This window comes from Grampus griseus (assembly GCF_964374135.1).
Source record: "Grampus griseus genome assembly, chromosome: 2".
NCBI classification, from domain to species: Eukaryota; Metazoa; Chordata; class Mammalia; order Artiodactyla; family Delphinidae; genus Grampus; species Grampus griseus.
The window spans coordinates 83,838,353-83,857,833 of NC_139018.1; the positions used below are offsets into that span (position 1 = coordinate 83,838,353).

At 39.3% G+C, this 19,481-nt stretch overlaps 1 protein-coding gene across 1 annotated transcript in view; it reads left to right on the forward strand.

The window, feature by feature from the left end:
- The window catches only part of BUB1B (BUB1 mitotic checkpoint serine/threonine kinase B), a gene marked incomplete at both ends in the record, with an annotated part of 57,263 nt that extends 38,314 nt beyond the window's left edge, over positions 1-18,949 (forward strand). The window contains 8 exons of the mRNA XM_082649506.1: positions 7,877-8,010; positions 8,308-8,448; positions 8,804-8,904; positions 11,197-11,346; positions 12,970-13,112; positions 16,010-16,181; positions 17,190-17,296; positions 18,718-18,949. Coding sequence (XP_082505632.1) covers positions 7,877-8,010; positions 8,308-8,448; positions 8,804-8,904; positions 11,197-11,346; positions 12,970-13,112; positions 16,010-16,181; positions 17,190-17,296; positions 18,718-18,949 — 1,180 coding nt within the window. The remainder of the gene's footprint in view (positions 1-7,876; positions 8,011-8,307; positions 8,449-8,803; positions 8,905-11,196; positions 11,347-12,969; positions 13,113-16,009; positions 16,182-17,189; positions 17,297-18,717) is intronic.
- Between the last annotated feature and the right edge of the window lie 532 nt (positions 18,950-19,481).

Here is a 19,481-nt window from a genome sequence, read left to right on the forward strand (position 1 = left end):
GAGACATGTTTTTGGTTTTCTTTAACATCTTTATTGGAGTATAATTGCTTTACAGTGTTGTGTTAGTTTCTGCTGTACAACAAAGTGACTCAGCTACATGCACACATATATCCCCATATCCCCTCCCTCCTGCGTCTCCCTCCCACCCTCCCCATCCCACCACTCCAGGTGGTCGCAAAGCACTGAGCTGATCTCCCTGTGCCATGAAGCTGCTTCCCACTAGCTATCTATTTTACATTTGGTAGTGTATTCGTGTCAGTGCTACTCTCCCACCTCGTCCCAGCCCACCCTTCCCCTTCTCCATGTCCCCAAGTCCACTCTCCACATCTGTGACTTTGTTCGTGTCCTGCCCCTAGGTTCATCAGAACCTTTTTTTTTTCTTTTAGATTCCATATATATATGTTAGCATACAGCATCTATTTTTCTCTTTCTGACTTGTATCACTTTGTATGACAGACTCTAGGTCCATCCACCTCACTACAAATAACTCAGTTTCATTTCTTTTTATGGCTGAGTAATATTCCATTGTATATATGTGCCACATCTTCTTTATCCATTCATCTGTCAGTGGACACTTAGGTTGCTTCCATGTCCTGGCTATTGTAAATAGTGCTTCATTGAACATTGTGGTACATGACTCTTTTTGAATTATGGTTTTCTCAGGGTATATGCCCAGTAGTGGGATTGCTGGGTCATATAGGAATTCTAGTTTTAGCTTTTAAAGGAAGCTCCATACTGTTCTCCATAGTGGCTGTATCAATTTACATTGACACCAACAGTGCAAGAGGGTTTCCTTTTCTCCACACCCTCTCCAGCATTTATTGTTTGTAGGTATTTTGATGATAGCCATTCTGACTGGTGTGAGGTGATACCTCACTGTAGTTTTGATTTGCATTTCTCTAATGATTAGTGATGTTGAGCATTCTTTCATGTGTTTTTTGGCAATCTGTATATCTTCTTTGGAGAAATGTCTGTTTAGGTCTTCTGCCCATCTTTGGATTGGGTTGTTTGTGTTTTTGATATTGAGCTACATGAGCTGCTCGTATATTTTGGAGATTAATCTTTTGTCAGGTGTTTCATTTACAATTATTTTCTCCCATTCTGAGGGTTGTCTTTTCATCTTGTTTATGGTTTCCTTTGCTGTACAAAAGCTTTTAAGTTTCATTAGGTCCCATTTGTTTATTTTTGTTTTTATTTCCATTTCTCTAGGAGGTGGGTCAAAAAGGATCTTGCTGTGATTTATGTCATAGAGTGTTCTGCCTATGTTTTCCTCTGTGAGTTTTATAGTATCTGGCCTTACATTTAGGTCTTTAATCCATTTTGAGTTTATTTTTCTGTATAGTGTTAGGGAGTGTTCTAATTTCATTCTTTTAAATGTAGCTGTCCAGTTTTCCCAGCACCACTTATTAAAGAGGCTGTCTTTTCTCCATTCTACATTCCTGCCTCCTATGTTCTTGGATTGGAAGAATCAACTTTGTGAAAATGACTATACTACCCAAAGCAAAGATAAGGTGACCATGTGTGCGTGGGTTTATCTCTGGGCTTTTTGTCCTGTTCCATTGATCTATATTTCTGTTTTTGTGCCAGTACCATACTGTCTTGATTACTGTAGCTTTGTAGTATAGTCTGAAGTCAGGGAGCCTGATTCCTCCAGCTCTGTTTTTCTTTTGCAAGATTGTTTTGGCTATTTGGGGTCTTTTGTGTTTCTGTACAAATTGTGAAATTTTTTGTTCTAGTTCTGTGAAAAATTCCATTGGTAGTTTGATAGGGATTACATTGAATCTGTAGATTGCTTTGGGTAGTATAGTCATTTTCACAAAGTTGATTCTTCCAATCCAAGAACATAGTATATCTCTCCATCTGTTTGTATCATCTTTAATTTCTTTCATCAGTGTCTTATAGTTTTCTGCATACAGGTCTTTGTCTCCTTAGGTAGGTTTATTCCTAGGTATTTTATTCTTTTTGTTGCAGTAGTAAATAGGAGTGTTTCCTTAATTTCTCTTTCAGAGTTTTCATCATTAGTGTATAGGAATGCAAGAGATTTCGGTGCATTAATTTTGTATCATGCTACTCTACCAAATTCATTGATTAGCTCTAGTCATTTTCTGGTAGCATCTTTAGGATTCTCTATGTATAGTATCATGTCATCTGCAAACAGTGACAATTTTACTTCTTTTCCCATTTGGATTCCTGTTATTTCTTGGTCTTCTCTGATTGCTGTGGCTAAAACTTCCAAAACTATGTTGAATAATACTGGTGAGAGTGGGCAGCCTTGTCTTGTTCCTGATCTTAGTGGAAATGGTTTCAGTTTTTCATCATTGAGGACGATGTTGGCTGTGGGTTTGTCATATATGGCCTTTTGTGTAGAGGTAGGTTCCCTCTGTGCCTACTTTCTGGAGAGTTTTTATCATAAGTGGGTGTGGAATTTTGTCAAAAGCTTTTTCTGCATCTGTTGAGATTATCATATGGTTTTTCTCCTTCAATTTGTTAATATGGTGTATCACATTGATTGATTTGCATATATTGAAGAATCCTTGCATTCCTGGGATAAACCCCACTTGATCATGGTGTATGATCCTTCTAATGTGCTATTGGATTCTGTTTGCTAGTATTTTGTTGAGGATGTTGCATCTATGTTCATCAGAGATATTGGCCTGTAATTTTCATTTTTTGTGACATCTTTGTCTGATTTTGGTATCAGGGTGCTGGTGGCCTCATAGAATGAGTTTGGGAGTGTTCCTCCCTCTGCTATATTTTGGAAGAGTTTGAGAAGGATAGGTGTTAGCTCTTCTCTAAATGTTTGATAGAATTCGCCTGTGAAGCCATCTGGTCCTGGGCTTTTGTTTGTTGGAAGATTTTAAATCACAGTTTCAGTTTCAGTGCTTGTGATTGGTCTGTTTATATTTCCTATTTCTTCCTGGTTCAGTCTCAGGAGGTTGTGCTTTTCTAAGAATTTGTCCATTTCTTCCAGGTTGTCCATTTTATTGGCATATAGTTGCTTGTAGTAATCTCTCATGATCCTTTGTATTTCTGCAGTGTCAGTTGTTACTTCTTTTTCATTTCTAATTCTATTGATTTGAGTCTTCTCCCTTTTTTTCTTGATGAGTCTGGCTAATGGTTTATCGATTTTGTTTATCTTCTCAAAGAACCAGCTTTTAGTTTTATTAATCTTTCCTATTGTTTCTTTCATTTCTTTTTTGTTTATTTCTGATCTGGCCTTTATGATTTCTTTCCTTCTGCTAACTTTGGGGTCTTTTGGCTCTTCTTTCTCTAATTGCTTTAGGTGTAAGGTTAGGTTGTTTATTTGAGATTTTTCTTGTTTCTTGAGGTAGGATTGTATTGCTATAAACTTCCCTCTTAGAACTGCTTTTGCTGCATCCCATAGGTTTTGGGTCATCTTGTTTTCATTGTCTTGTGTTTCTAGGTATTTTTTGATTTCCTCTTTGATTTCTTCAGTGATCTCTTGGTTATTTAGTAGCATATTGTTTAGCCTCCATGTGTTTGTATTTTTTACAGTTTTTTTCCTGTAATTGATATCTAGTCTCATAGCGTTGTGGTCGGAAAAGATACCTGATAATGATTTCAGTTTTCTTAAATTTACCAAGGCTTGATTTGTGACCCAGGATATAGCCTATCCTGGAGAATGTTCCATGAGCACTTGAGAAGAAAGTGTATTCTGTTGTTTTTGGATGGCATGTCCTATAAATATCAATTAAGTCCATCTTGTTTAATGTGTCATTTAAAGCTTGTGTTTCCTTATTTATTTTCATTTTGGATGATCTGTCCATGGGTGAAAGTGGGGTGTTAATGTCCCCTACTGTTGTGTTACTGTCGATTTCCCCTTTTATGGCTGTTAGCATTTGCCTTCTGTATTGAGGTGCTCCTATGTTGGGTGCATAAATATTTACAATTGTTATAGCTTCTTCTTAGATTGATCCCTTGATCATTATGTAGTGTCCTTCTTTGTCTCTTGTAATAGTCTTTATTTTAAAGTCTATTTTGTCTGATATGAAAATTGCTACTCCAGCTTTCTTTTGATTTCCATTTGCATGGAATATCTTTTTCCATCCCCTCACTTTCAGTCTGTATGAGTCCCTAGGTCTGAAGTGGGTCTCTTGTAGGCAGCATATGTACGGGTCTTGTTTTTGTATCCATTCAGCCAGTCTGTGTCTTTTGGTTGGAGCATTTAAACCATTTACATTTAAGGTAATTATCGATATGTATCTTCCTATTACCATTTTCTTAATTGTTGGGTTTGTTATTGTAGGTCTTTTCCTTCTCTTGCATTTCCTGCCTAGAGAAGTTCCTTTAGCATTTGTTGTAAAGCTGGTTTGGTGGTGCTGAATTCTCTTAACTTTTGCTTGTTTGTAAATGTTTTAAATTCTCTGTCAAATCTGAATGAGGTCCTTGCTGGGTAGAGTAACCTTGGTTATAGGTTTTTCCCTTTTATCACTTTAAATATATCCTGCCACTCGCTTCTGGCTTGCAGAGTTTCTGCTGAAAAATCAGCTGTTAACCTATGGGGATTCCTTTATATGTTATTTGTTGCTTTTCCCTTGCTGCTTTCAGTATTTTTTCTTTTTATTTAATTTTTGATAGTTTGATTAATATATGTCTCGGCGTGTTTCTCTTTGGGTTTATCCTGTATGGTACTCTCTGTGCTTCCTGGACTTGATTGACTATTTCCTTTCCCATGATAGGGAAGTTTTCAACTATAATCTCTTCAAATATTTTCTCAGAGCCTATCTTTTCCTCTTCTTCTTCTGGGACCCCTATAATTCGAATGTTGGTGTGTTTAATGTTGTCCCAGAGTCTCTGAGAATGTCCTCAATTCTTTCATTCTTTTTTTTTTTTTTTTTTTGGTACGAGGGCCTCTCACTGTTATGGCCTCTCCCGTTGCGGAGCACAGGCTCCAGACGCGCAGGCTCAGCGGCCATGGCTCACGGGCCCAGCCACCCCGCGGCATGTGGGATCTTCCCGGACCAGGGCATGAACCCGCATCCCCTGCATCGGCAGGCGGACTCTCAACCACTGCGCCACCAGGGAAGCTCCATTCTTTTTTCTTTATTCTGCTCCCTGGCAGTTATTTCCACCATTTTATCTTCCAGCTCACTTACCCATTCTTCTGTCTCAGTTATTCTGTTATTGATTCCTTCTAGAGTATTTTTAATTTCAGTAATTGTGTTGTTCATCACTGTTTGCTCTTTAGTTCTTCTAGATCCTTGTTAAATGTTTCTTGTATTTTCTCCATGCTGTTGCCGAGGTTTTGGATCATCTTTACTATCATTATTCTGAATTCGTTTTCCAGTAGGTTGCCTATTTCGTCTTCATTAATTTGGTCTTGTAGGTTTTTACCTTGCTCCTTCGTCTGTAACAAGTTTTTTTGTCCTTTTTCTTTTTCTTTTTTTTTTTTTTGATGGGTGGTGTTGTATTCCTGTCTTACTGGTCGTTTGGCCTGAGGCGTCCAGCACTGGAGTTTGCAGGCAGTTGGATATATCCAGGTGTTGGTGCTGAGATGAGGACCTCCAGGAGGCCTCACTCCGATTGATATTCCCTGGAGTCTGAGGTTCTCTGTTAGTCCAGTGGTTTGGACTCGGAGCTCCCATCACAGGAGCTCAGGCCCGACCTCCAGCCTGGGAACCAAGATCCCGCAAGCTTTGTGGCAGGATAAAAAAAAAAGGAAGAAAGAAAGAGAAAACTGGGCAGTACAATATCAAAGAATAAAAAACAAAATAAAATTAGAAAGATAAAAAATATATTAGGAAAAATAAACTAATTGAAGTAACTGCAACAAGGTAAAATAAAACCGCAGCAGAAAAAAAAGGAAAAAAGGGGGGGTGGGGTGGGAAAGAAGCCAAAAGGAGAGATCACTAATAAAGTGTAAAAAATAAAATAAAATTAGAATAATAAAAGGTTTATTAAGAAAAATAAAAATACAAAAGAATCAACAGCAGTGAATCAACAAGGTAAAACAGAACCCAATCTAAAAGAGAAGAAAAGAAAAGAAAAAAAGCCTTGACTCTGGGGGAGGAGTTTAGGCGGGGATGGGGTTTAGGGTGGGGCGGGACCTAGGGCATGGGGGTGACGTTTGAGCATGGGGTGGGGCCAAGGCGGGACAACGTTCAAGCATGGGGCAGGGCCTCTGCTTAGGACCTGCACAGAAGGGGGTAGGCAGGACGTGGAAAGAAAGACCTCTAGAGTGTGGCATTCGGGAGTTTGGAGGTAGAGCCCTGAGTGAGGGTGTAGGGGCAGGGCTTGGGCTCTCCGGGGCAGGAGGGAGGCTCTGAGGGCAGAGGATTAGGCCCTGGACCCCAACAGGCTTCCCAGTGCCTAAGTGGACAGGGAAGGCACTGGCCGTGTTACCTTCCGTTTCTTCATGCCCCTCCCCCATGGTCTCTGCCAGGGTCTCCCGCACCCGCCCCCCACTGGGCCACTGGACCCCTAACCATGGGTGGGTCCTGCTGGGTGTAGGAACTCCTCCTCCCCCAGACACCCCTCAGGGGTGTTGGTCCCTGAAGTCCAACCTTTACTTTTGCTCCCCCTTCCCTCCCTCCCACTCCCTCAGGACCCGTGCGTCTGGAGAGGGCCTCAGTGGGGAGAGGATCAGGCCCAGGATCTCAGCAGGTTCCTGGGGGTCCAAGTGGGCAGTGGAAACATGGCCATGCTCCCTTTTGATCCTCTGCCCTCCTAATGATTCCCCAGTTTCCCCCTTTCGGGGTGGATCCCTTACCCTCCCCCAGCTGCCCCTCAGGGGTGCCAGTCCGGTCCCCCTCCACTTCTCTTCCTCCTTCACTCCCCCCACACCTCACATCCTACCTGGTGGCTGGGGGTTTCTCCCGTCCCCTGAGATGTCTGTGGTCCCCCACCAGTGCCTGGTAGGTGCCCTAGTTTTGAGGAGACACGAATTTCTCGTCCTCCTGGTAGCCATGTTGGCTCCACTGGAGACATGTTATTTAAAATATCTTTTGATAGAGAGGTGGAAATGAATAAAGAAGAGGGGGGGAATGGCATAGAGAGCCAGGGACTAAGCCTTGTGATCTCTCTATATTTAAAAGCCACCTGATTTAAACAAACTTATTCCAGTTTTAGGAATAGTTTTTTGTGTTTTTTTTAAGGAGCAAGCTGCTTTTTTATAAATTTTATTTTATTTATTTATTTTTGGCTGCCTTGGGTCTTCATTGCTGTGTGCGGGCTTTCTCTAGTTGTGGCGAGTGGGGGTACTCTTCATTGTGGTACGTGGCTTCTTATTGCAGTGGCTTCTCTTGTTGTGGAGCATGGGCTCCAGGACGGGCTTCAGTAGTTGTGGCTTGCAGGCTCAGTAGTTGTGGCGCACGGACTTAGTTGCTCCGCGGCATGTGGGATCTTCCCGGACCAGGGTTCAAACCCGTGTCCCCTGCATTGGCAGGCGGATTCTTAACCACTGCGCCACCAGGGAAGCCCAGGAATATTCTTTAATTTGCCATTTTGTACTTTTAAAACTGTATTTTCAAACTTTTTTCACATTTTCTAGCATGTATTCACCTTGAATAATTTCTCTTTTTCTTTCTTGACCTTTGCTTATTGAAGAGTTAAAAAGTCCAAAGAAAGGATAAAGAGGAAGGAAGTTAGTGTCTTAGTTTTTCTCAGTCAGTTTAGAATAGACGTAGAAGAAGGCATTTCCTATAGATTAGGTTAATAAAACATAAATTTAATGCTTGGCGTTGATTTTCAACCAGAGTAGATAAAGTTACCTAGATTCTGATTATGAATCTTTTTTTTTTTTCAGGAAAATAATGGACTTCAAAATTGAGGCTATTGAATAGCAAATAAAAGTATAATAAAGATAAGTTGATATAAATTACCCCCTTGAGGATTGACTGATCTGTGGTTCTTTCAGCCCAATTATTGAAGACAGCGGTGAAGCCACACACTCCTCTGGGTTCTCTGGATCTTCTGCCTCAGTTACAAGCACCTCCTCCATCAAATGTCTTCAAATTCCTGAGAAACTGGAGCTCACTAGTGAGACTGCAGGTAGGTTCATATATACCATTTGTAAACAAATATCTATATCCATGTCCAGTGAACACTTATTTATCAGAGCAAACTGAGGTATAAGTATTTCTTCTCTAGAAAAGTTGCCATAAATTGTGAAATCTCTAGAATAGGTGAGTACTAACTGAATTCGGTATCATAAAGACCTGAGATAGATGAGTCTTGTTAGGTTAGCAGTATTGATCATGCAATCATGGTTTTTTTTTCCCCCTCCTCTGTTATAATACCCATTTTAAGTTTTGGAATAATTTTTTTTGAACATTTTTTTTCCCGCAGACAGCCCTACTCAGTCACCCTGGTGTTCACAGTATCGCAGACAGCTGCTAAAATCCCTACCAGAGCTGAGTACCTCTACAGAGTTTTTTGTAGAAGATAAACCAATGCCTAATTTAGAAATAGAGAAGGAAATTGAATTAGGTAAGTATCGTTGAATGCATGTCCTTTTGTGTATGACAGTATACAAATAAGTGATTATTTGTACTTGAATTTGATGCTTAAGTACAATCAATATTTCTAGAATGTAAGAAACAACATTATAGGAGTTGACACATTGATAAGTTCATGTCCCAGTAACAATGGAATTCTGTCTTCCCCTCTTTCAATTTTTTTATCCCCTCTTTCAGTTTTTAACAAATGATTTTGAAAAGTATTCTAGCTGCTACTAACTGGCAAATATAAAGTGAGTGCCTTTAGCCCTTAAGCCAGGAAGTAAAAGCTAGGGGGCTATATATATTCACAGTGATTTTGAAATGGAATCAAACCTTCTCAACAGATAATGAGGATTATTGCATTAAACAACAATACCTGATATGTGAAGACTACAAATTATTCTGGGTGACGCCAAGAAACTCTGCAGAGTTAACCATAATAAAGGTGGGACTGATTCTCTGTCATTTCAATTTCTTTGTAAATAATGTTGGTTGAAGCAGTAACTGTGACCCCATGGTACCATAAGATCCTTCTCATAGTCTATAAGCTTCCTTATAGGAAAGTCAGTGATGCATAAAGAAATCACTCACCATTATATGCCAAGATGAGATATCAAAAATGAGAGGGTACGGCTTCCCTGGTGGCGCATTTGTTGAGAGTCCGCCTGCCAATGCAGGGAACGCGGGTTCGTGCCCCAGTCCGGGAGGATCCCACATGCCGCGGAGCAGCTGGGCCTGTGAGCCATGGCCTCTGAGCCTGCGCATCCAGAGCCTGTGCTCCGCGACGGGAGAGGCCACAGCAGTGAGAGGCCCGCGTACCACAAAAAAAAAAAACAATGAGAGGGTATTGTATAAATCTCTCAATGTGTCCAAACATGTCAGGTGTTACATCAATTTTATCTTTTTGAGGACATCTGAAATTTTTTGGCTCACTCCAATCTGGACAAGTTACATTCTAGGCTTGACACGTACACACACACACACACACGTACACACACACACACACACACTACATTACCTTGAAATTTCCATTCACCATCATTCCAGGGATTCACATGACCTCTTTTTTATATTGAATGCCTAGTTACGTTGGATCCCATTTTCTTTTTCTTTCTTGGTTTAAGTCCTCATATTTTAGTAGCTTCCTGAGAAAGGATGCATAGGATGTAAATTTTTTGAAACCTTGCATGTCAAAAAATTTCTTATTCCACATCTTTATTTGATTGGTAGGTTGGCTGGATATTAGAATTCTAGGTTCAAAACTTTTTTTCTTTAGAATTTTGAAGATAAGCTCCATTAGCTTTTGGCTTCTAACCTTGCTTTTAAAATCTTTTGCCATTCTCTGTGTGATTTTTTTTTTTCCCCCTCTCTCTGGATCCTTGTAGGATCTTACGTTTGTCCCCAGCATTCTGAAATTTCACAATTACATGCTTTGGTGAAAGTGTATTTTCACCCATATGCTAGGCACTTGATGGCCATTTCAATCTGGAGACTCCTTCAGTTCTGAGAAATTATCTTCAAAGAAAAAATTATTTCTTCCCCCCAGTCTTTTCTGTTCACTTATTCTAGAATTCCTTTTATTAGGATTTGGGGTCTCCTGGACAGATTCTTTAAAAACCTTATCTTTTTTTCTCCTATTTTCTCTTTGTCTTTTTGCTTTACTTTCTGAATGTTTTGTCAACTTTATTTTCAGTCTTTTTACTGGGTTTTTCATTTCTTTTATCATGTATTTAATGTTCTTTCTTTGTAGCATTCTGTTCTTCGTTTCAAAGATAAAATATTCCTTATCTCTCTGAGTATATTAATGATACTTTAATTTTTTTTTTCTCCCTGCATCATCTGTTTCCTTTTGTCTGTTTTGATCTCTGTCTTTCATATTAGAGGCTTTCTTCAAGTCTTTGGCTGTCTCTTCATATTTAAGTGTGGGATGCTAGAAAGCCAGTTGAAATCTCTGTTATATGGTGGGACCTTGACAGCTGTAGACTTCACTGTACAGTGATCTCACTTGGCCATTTTGTTGGAAAATCCTCAATCTTTGGGTCTTTTGAGCTTATCAGATTCCTTAGAGAAAACTTCTGGTTTCCTGCCTAGAGCATGTAATCCTGGCTGCTAGCCTCCTGAAAGCTGCATGGGGAAGTTAGTCTGGAGAGTAGAGGGGCAGGAAGATGCATCCTAACATTTGACATATAATAAACTTTTTCCTCTTCTCCATATGGTATTCCCACCCTCAACAATGCACGGTGTCCTCTAGTCCAGAGCCCTTCTGTTTTATATTCTCTAGGAATAAACTTCTGGTCTTCAAGAATGAGAGAGAGGCAGGGCTAGGCTGGGCTACAGGAGCAGGAGGGGAGTCTGGGGACTGATGTTCTCTTTACAGAGTTCAACCACCCCTGGTTTAGCTCCACCTTCACCCTTACTTCCATAGGTAATTAGTGCCACCAGTTTTATATTATAGGGAGATGGTCTTGTAGTATAAATATGGTTGCTTTCAGCTTTCTCCACTGCTAGAATCAGCTTTCTTGGGTCTGTTAAGTGGATTGTTACCTCTTATTATTCTCTTTCCAGCTTTCAGAATTTCCTGCTGCTCCATCCTTTATTATAGATTTCTACCTTTTAAAATATCCCATTACTATTATTTCTGTTGGGATATAGGAAGGGCTGGAGGGAATGTTTTCATTCTGCCAACTATAACCATAGATTCTAATGACTCTTATTTTTAAAATATATTTTCTTACAGGTATCTTCCCAACCTGTCCCATGGGACTTTTATATCAACTTCAAGTTAAAGGAACGTTTAAATGAGGAGTGTGATAATTTGTGTATCTGTTATCAATACCAAGATGGCTGTATTGTTTGGCACCAATATATAAACTGCTTCACCCTTCAGGTTTGCAATAATATGAAAACATATCATTTAAAGTCCTCAAGTAGAGAGATTTGTGCTCCATTTAGCAAAGGAATTTAGTACAGAATTCCTGTTAATCTTCTAGAAATAGACCAATTAAATTATGAGTTTAAAGCATTGTTTTCTTTTTCCAAGTTATTTTGACCAAGAACCTCCTTTAACTTTTTATTATGTCAATTTTCAAACATATAAAAATAGACAGAATTGTGTAATGACCTGGTCATCTAACTGTGACCATCACCAGCTCATGTCCACTTTTGTTTTAAATTCCTGGTCTGGTAATTCCAACATCCCTGCCATGTCTGGTTTTGATCCTTGTTCAAATTGCATTTTTTGCTTTTTGGTATGCCTTGTAATTTTTTCTTGATAGCCAGGCATGATGTATTGGGTAAAAGGAGCTACTGTAAATAGGCCTTTAGTAATATGATGATGAGGTGTAAGGGGAGGGAAGGTGTTGTACAGTGCTATGATTATCGTCTTTTGCAGCGAGCCTATGCCTTTGGACTGTGAACTTCACAAGTTTCTCAGTTTCCTACCCCCATACCCGCCACCACCCGGCTTAGGTAGGACAAGATGGCTGGAGTGGGCTGGAATTGTGTATTTCCCTTCCCCAGGTCAGGTAGGCTCTGAAAATGCCCCAGCAGGTTAGGCTCTGGTTAACTAGTTTCCCCTGAAGGCAGGCCTTGTTAAAAAGAACAGAGTGCTGTGGCCTATTTCAAATGGTTCTTTTTCCCCCTCCCGCTGCTGGAAGCACTAGGGGAATTTTTCTGTGATATTTACTGTGAGAACCTGGTCTGGCTCCTGGAGGTAAAGTTCACAAAAATGTGGGGCCCCCCTATGCTTACAGATCCTAAAGGAGTTGTTGATTTTTCAGTTGGCTCAGCTTTTTACATGTTAGGACAGTAGTAACTTCCAAGCTCCTTATGTGAGGAATGGAAACCAGAGGTCTATTTTTGCCACTCTTGTTCTATCTATATTTTCCCCCTGGATCATTTTTGGAACCCAAACACAATATATCTTTTTTGGCCACACCACACAGCTTGCGGGATCTCAGTACCCCAACCAGGGATTGAACCCAGGCCCTTGGCAGTGAAAGCCCAGAATCCTAACCACTAGGCCACCAGGGAACTCCCCACAATATATCATTTTATTCTTTGGAATGTTCTTAAGAAAGTTTTACTGCCTTTTTTTAGTTTAGTGTTTCCGAGTTTTTTATTTCTCATCTCTTTTTAAATTGAAGTATAGTTGATAGACAATGTTATATTAGTTTCAGGTGTACAACATAGTGATGGTTTTGCTGCAATTTTGATGGTAATACAAATTCTCCAAAATGGTTGGAATGATGGTATTTTAAAACTACCATTTATAGAGTACCTATTATGGGCCAGGCTCACCCCTGATGCTCTTCATCCATTATTTCATTAAATCCTTATAAACAATCTAATTGGAGAGCAGCATTATTAAAAATGGGACAAAAACCCAACCTACAAAGGAGCCGACATTCTAATAGAGAACAACAAGGAAGAGTACAGGGCAGTGGTAAGCAAGGTATTGAGTATAAGTCACCCCAAATTAAGAAATAGTTTTCTGTCCTTCTATTTCCAGGATCTTCTTCAATACAGTCAATTTATTACCCATGAAATGATAGTGTTGATTATTTGTAACCTCTTGACAATGATGGAGAAACTACACAAAGCAGAAATAGTCCATGGTGACTTGAGTCCAAGGAGTCTGATTCTTAGAAACAGGTTGGTCCTTTTCATTCTCTCATAATTCTGTCAGCTTTGTCGTAAAACATGGATAGTTGCCATTCTCTTTTGCCTTTTGATAAATGCCATATTAATGAACACAGTACGTTAAGAGAATATTTGCTACCTAAAAGTCAATAGTCACTGGGAATAGTTTAAAAGAATTCAACCAAAAAAAACACGTTGATGAAAAAATCCAGAAAAAAAGAATGAACGACTCCATCGTGATGATTCCTGTCAAGAAGAGATGTAAAATGTGAATATTTGGGGAAATGTGAAGTAGATTGTCTAGTCTTTCTTTGTGTGGGACCAGTGCGGAGCTAGCAAGGATGCTAGCAACACTGAGGCACTGCTCAGTTTCAAAGGCCAAAGCTTAAGTCACACCAAATTGAGGTAATTGCCAAGAGAAGTAGGTAAAACCAGAGTGCAAATGCAAACCATGCCAAGAAAAGGGGCTTAGTGTTCAAATTACATCCAGTTTAGCCATCAGGTTCAAGGGGTGAGCACAGAGCAGGAAATAAGAAATGAAGCCCAAATACTAAGAACTGAGAAAATACAGACAACATTGAGGCATAAACAAGGCAAAGATTCTCAACAATTTTTGTTTTATGGAAAGGACTAGAGGACCAACACACCTGTCTAATAATGGGCATTGATCTCTTGGTATTTGAGTGAAGCAGTCTGGTTTAAAGATGCTTTGTCTGCCCCAAGCCTGTGACTTGGGTAAGCAGTTAACTTTCTCTCTGAGGTCATTCGTGTACACTAAAAGCTGGAATCATTCTTTACATTTCTCCTGACTACTTATTCTGTAAGAAGAAACTGAATTAGACTCTAAATCATAGTTGGCATGGAAATTAAAAGAACCTTCAATGTATTTCTGCAGTTATAACCAAAAAAACTAGAGCATCCTACCTTCTTTCCTGAGATGGCAGAGTCCTAAAGGCTTCCCCAGGCATAATACAGCAGCATTTCTCATCCAGGGCACCATAGGTACTTTGGATGAGATAATTCTTTGTGCAGGTCTGGTCCAAGCATGTCAGGATGTTTTATATCTATTTCCCCATAACTACCTCTCACCCAAACACAAGTTACAATCCCCCAGCCATTGTGATCACCAAATATCTCCCCATATGTTTCCAAATGTGAGAACCCCTGGTATAGTTTTTATTTTCATTCTATTTCACAGCACTGAAATTTCAGAGGATAGTGCTAGAGTTCTCAGGACTTTTCATGGAAATTGTAAGCAAAGAGATTTTCTAAGCCTTTTTGGGATTAGGCATTTGTATGCTGTGTATTCAAATATCCTTCTCTCAGTCACTAGAGGACTCCAGGAAACCACATAGTGTTGAAGGGACATTGCCTTTTACTTTGTCACAACTTTTCAAATTTGATAGGAAATTTCATATAGATGCACAAGGAATTGAAAGAGCCTTTTTTTTTTAACATCTCTATTGGAGTATAATTGCTTTACAATGTTGTGTTAGTTTCTGCTGTATAACAAAGTGAATCAGCTACATGTATACATATATCCCCATATCCCCTCCCTCTTGCATCTCCCTCCCACCTTCCCTATCCCACCCCTCTAGGTGGTCACAAAGCTGTGAGCTGATCTCCCTGTGCTATGCGGCTGCTTCCCACTAGCTATCTATTTTACATTTGGTAGTGTATATATGTCAATGTTACTCTCTCACTTCATCCCAGCTTACCCTTCCCCCTCCCCATATCCTCAAGTCTATTCTCTATGTCTGTGTGAAAGAGCCTTTTGAAATCATTTAATGCAGTTTCTACATTGTGTGTGTGTGTGTGTGTAAAATGAGATCCAAAAAAGTGGAATGTCTTGCCCAGGGTAACAGTGAATGGATGATTAGAGAGCTAGGAGACCTTCCTGCTTCTTTTTATTATTCTCAGAAACATTTTTCCTACCTCTCCCAAGTTTTGAAAACATTTGGGAATTATAGTTTTATGATGGCCAAAAACAAGTTGTAGTAAGGAATCATAAATTTTAAAGTAAAATAGATCATTCTGTGCTGTGGAGGTATATGTGATAGGATTAATCAAAGCCTATATTTAGGAATATAAGACCTGCCACTGATATCCATCAGGGATTTGAAAACACCAACTGAGAAAGCAGAGAAACAGAAGGAACACAAAAATAATCCATTTTTTCCTCACATAAATAGTTCCTATATCTCTTTGGAGAATAGCTTTATTACACGGAATAGATAAGCCTGAGGAAAATCAATAGTGAATTAGTGCTATAAAGTTCTTTTCTCTCTTTTTTTTTTTTTTGTAAGGAAACAGGATTGGAATCACATATAAGAGGAAGACAGTATGGTATTAATTTAATATAAACAGGATGGTTTACAGTATTTTGTAAAGGTATCACTTTACCAAAAAACAGCCTTATGTTGTTTTCAGTTAAACTCTGGGAAGGAGGGATCTGAATGACACTCGGAAAACCTAATCTAATAGTAAACAAGAAAGACTGTGACATCTATCAAAGCTTAATTTCCTCCATCATAATTCTTGTCAGTGTATAAATCATTGCTGTTATATATGTCAATATGTTCAGTGCAAGACAGAGGCCTGCAGTCTACTTCCAGTATTTAGTTTATATAATATGGAAACTTGATAAATGTTCTGTGGTGGCCATGCACAATGGCTTAGATATAGCTTGGGTCACTAAACTCATCTTAACGTTCCCCAGTTGGGTGGATACTGCCACTGCTCTTACAGGTGCATTTTCATAACTAACCACTGGAGGGAGCTATTGGCATAGCTAAGGCACACCTGCAGTACCTCCTTTTTTTTCTTTCTTCTTTTTTTTTTAAAGACCAGCTATGCAGTTTCTTTCATGGCCTATTTTTATTATCTCCTTCTCTTACATCTGGGCTTAGAATCCACGATCCCTATGATTGTAATAAGAACGATCAAGCTTTGAAGATAGTGGACTTTTCCTACAGTGTTGACCTTAGGGCACAGCTAGATGTTTTTAACCTCAGCGGCTTTCGGACTGTACAGATCCTGGAAGGACAAAAGATCCTGGCTAACTGTTCTTCTCCCTACCAGGTAAGTGTAAAACAAACTTGAGCAAATGTGGAGAGGGCTTCTTAATTTCTTTCTTACCTAGATAAGCCAGGAAAGCTAGTGTTTACTGATATTGTCTCTCCTGGAACAGATGACCTAGTTTTCAGATATCACCAAGTCAAGCAAAATGTACCATTTTTCTGTCACAATACTGAAGAATTTACACATACACGTGCAGACACATGACTAACTCAGTAACCTAAGTGTCAGGGCCATTTCTACCAGTTATCTGTCTTGTCTTTTGTAAATCATTTTCTGTGATCTTCTCTGTAAAATAAAGATAATAATCAGCTCTGTTTACATCAGAATTCTTGTGAGGATTAAATGCAATAATGTATATAAAAAGACATTAGGAGAAATATAAAGTGTTTTATATGGTGGCATTATATGCAGAAATCCCTTCTGACTCAGCTCTGGATATATGGCATTTTGCTGACTGAATATGTAGCATAGCCCTGAACTAGTCATGTAGAACACATTTAGATCACAGCTAGAGTCCATGCAAATTTAGTAGGTGTACAAATTTGAATTTGGCAGTCCAGATATATTTGTCTTCTTTTTTTTTTTTTTTTTGTGGTACGTGGGCCTCTCACTGTTGTGGCCTCTCCCGTTGCGGAGCACAGGCTCTGGACGCGCAGGCTCAGCAGCCATGGCTCACGGGCCCAGCCGTTCCGCGGCCTGTGGGATCTTCCCGGACCGGGGCACGAACCCACGTCCCCTGCATCAGCAGGCGGACTCTCAACCACTGTGCCACCAGGGAAGCCCTATTTGTCATCTTTTGTTCTAGGATAATTCCTAGAGTTGGCTCTACTGATCACTTCTTTGGGGAGTTTCTCTCTTTACTGTAAGGATAAGGAACAGTCTACTAAAATGTATGTCATAAAATAAACTTAGCTAAGCACTATGATACCTGTCAACTTCCTACATGAATAAATTGCCATGACAATGGCAGAGAATGATTGTAGCTGATGGTGCTTTTTGTGATTTCAGGTAGATCTGTTTGGTATAGCAGATTTAGCACATTTACTATTGTTCAAGGAACACCTGCAGGTCTTCTGGGATGGGTCCCTCTGGAGACTTAGCCAAAATATTTCTGAGTAAGTATTGGTGGTTTCAGGGTCTTTGCCTGTCCAAATAATGTTCTCTTTATCTTGGGTGCTCTCTGCTTTGACAGCCTTGGTTTCATAGTCCAAATGCCATGATTTCATTAATTTTAACCAGTTTTCATTAGAGTATCAGTGGAGCACCTTGTGCAGGACAAAGGAATTGTTCATTAAAAATGGGAATCTAGCTATTCGGACTTCAGGACATCATTCTGGACCCAGATGTATCATAGACATATAAACCGTGACTAGAGTATGGAAGCCTCTCAATTTAGAAGGCTTAATAGAAACATTTTATGAGAATAATTTTCTAATCAATTGGTGTTAGTCTTATGGCCGTTTTTAATAGCTTTTGTCAAAAGTTAATAAGCATCTCTTGAAGAAAGCTAAATTTCTAAATTACATACTAATTTTAGGCTATTATTTATTTAATGAATGGGTGAAACCAAAGCAGAGAACTGAATCTCCTTGGTGAGGAAGTAAATGCTCTCTTAATAACAGCTGCTTGGTCTCAGAACCTTAGTACTCCCTCAGGCCTGCTCATAATACTTATTAAATATCCCATGTTCTCCCTTACCTTATCATAGCTATTAACTTCGCAGAATAAGCTTACCAATCTATCACTTAAAGAAAAGAAAAATCAGTGTTGAAAATTTAACACCCCTTCACCTCCATTTTCCCCTGCCAACAATTGAATTGTATTTTTTTCTTTATTTAATTCAGAATTTGGCCAATCTTATTTGTCTCTAACATGTACTTTCAAAATAGGTTTGAAATATAATGTAAGGCATATAGGATAGATTCAGGTTATCTCCAGTTGGTTGTGGTCCTAGGTGGGTCTTACACAAACAGAAGCAAGTGGGGTCAGGTGGGGTTTCCTAACAGCCTTGCCTTTTACAATAATAGAAGCTTCTCTGATCTTTAAAAAAAAAAAGGTGCAAACATCATAGACTTAAGCAGTAGTTACTTCACTTGAGCTTAGGTTTCTGAGAAGGTTGTGAAGGTAATAAACCCCTGGGCGGGGGGAGAGAGGAAGCTGTAGTCTTTCTAATGACCTAGACTTTAGAAAAGTTAGAAGAGAGGAGACAAATTTCGTCTTTCTTCTATTTGTAGAAGAGAAATGCTGCATCTTAGTACGTGAAGGAAATTTATAGATTCAGATGAAAGATTTTCTTTCCCTTTATGTGCATTATATTATGGCTCTTCCCACTATGGTAGTCTTTTTTCTTTTTTCTTTTTTTTTTTGTAGTTTGACCTTGGGTTTTCAAAGGACACTACTTGAATGATCTCTAACCCTAGAGTTAGGTATTACCTTAAATCATGTTGGTGCATAAATGTACCACTGAGTTAAACACAGAAAGAATTCTAACTCCTATATGCCTAATCTTGATGAAAATGGTTTTATATACTTTTAGGCTAAAAGGTGGTGAACTGTGGAATAAATTCTTTGTGCGGATTCTGAATGCCAGTGATGAGTCCACAGTGTCTGTTCTGAGGGAACTTGCAGCAGAAATGAATGGGGTGTTTGACGCCACATTCCAAAGTCACCTGAACAAAGCTTTATGGAAGGTAGGGAAGTTAATCAGTCCTGGGGCTTTCCTCTTCCAGCAAGATGGGCAGTCAAGTCTCTCGCAGATTCCTGCCTAAAACCGATGGTGGTACTGTGGAACACTGGACCTGTATATGCTATGACTTAATTTAGGTACACTACTAACACTTTTCTGCTTTTTGGTAGAAGTATATTTCTAGGTAACTGGCATTTTCTACTCAACAAGGTACCGCCTCTTGGCCTTGTCTAACTTTAACAAAGAACTGTTTTATTCTAAATGGATTCCACGTTAATGGGTACCTTGTTGTCATTTAATGCATTTGTCTCAACTTTTCTCTGTACTTTTCCCGTTTGTAATTTGTGACCTGTGCCCTTATAATCACTATGTATTTTGTAAATAATAAAATAGTATTTGTTAAATTTGTGCTTCCAACATCTCATCTACTTTTTGCTAACTAAGGTAATAAATGGCCTGATTTTGCAGACAGGCGCTACTTTACCATGGAAATGTATATATTCTAGACTTGGAACTGTTATGATAGGATCGTAACGAGACAGAATAGCCAACCATTCCTTTAGGTGTTCCTGACCTTCCACTAAATGGTCTAGATTGAAAAGCAGATAAAATGG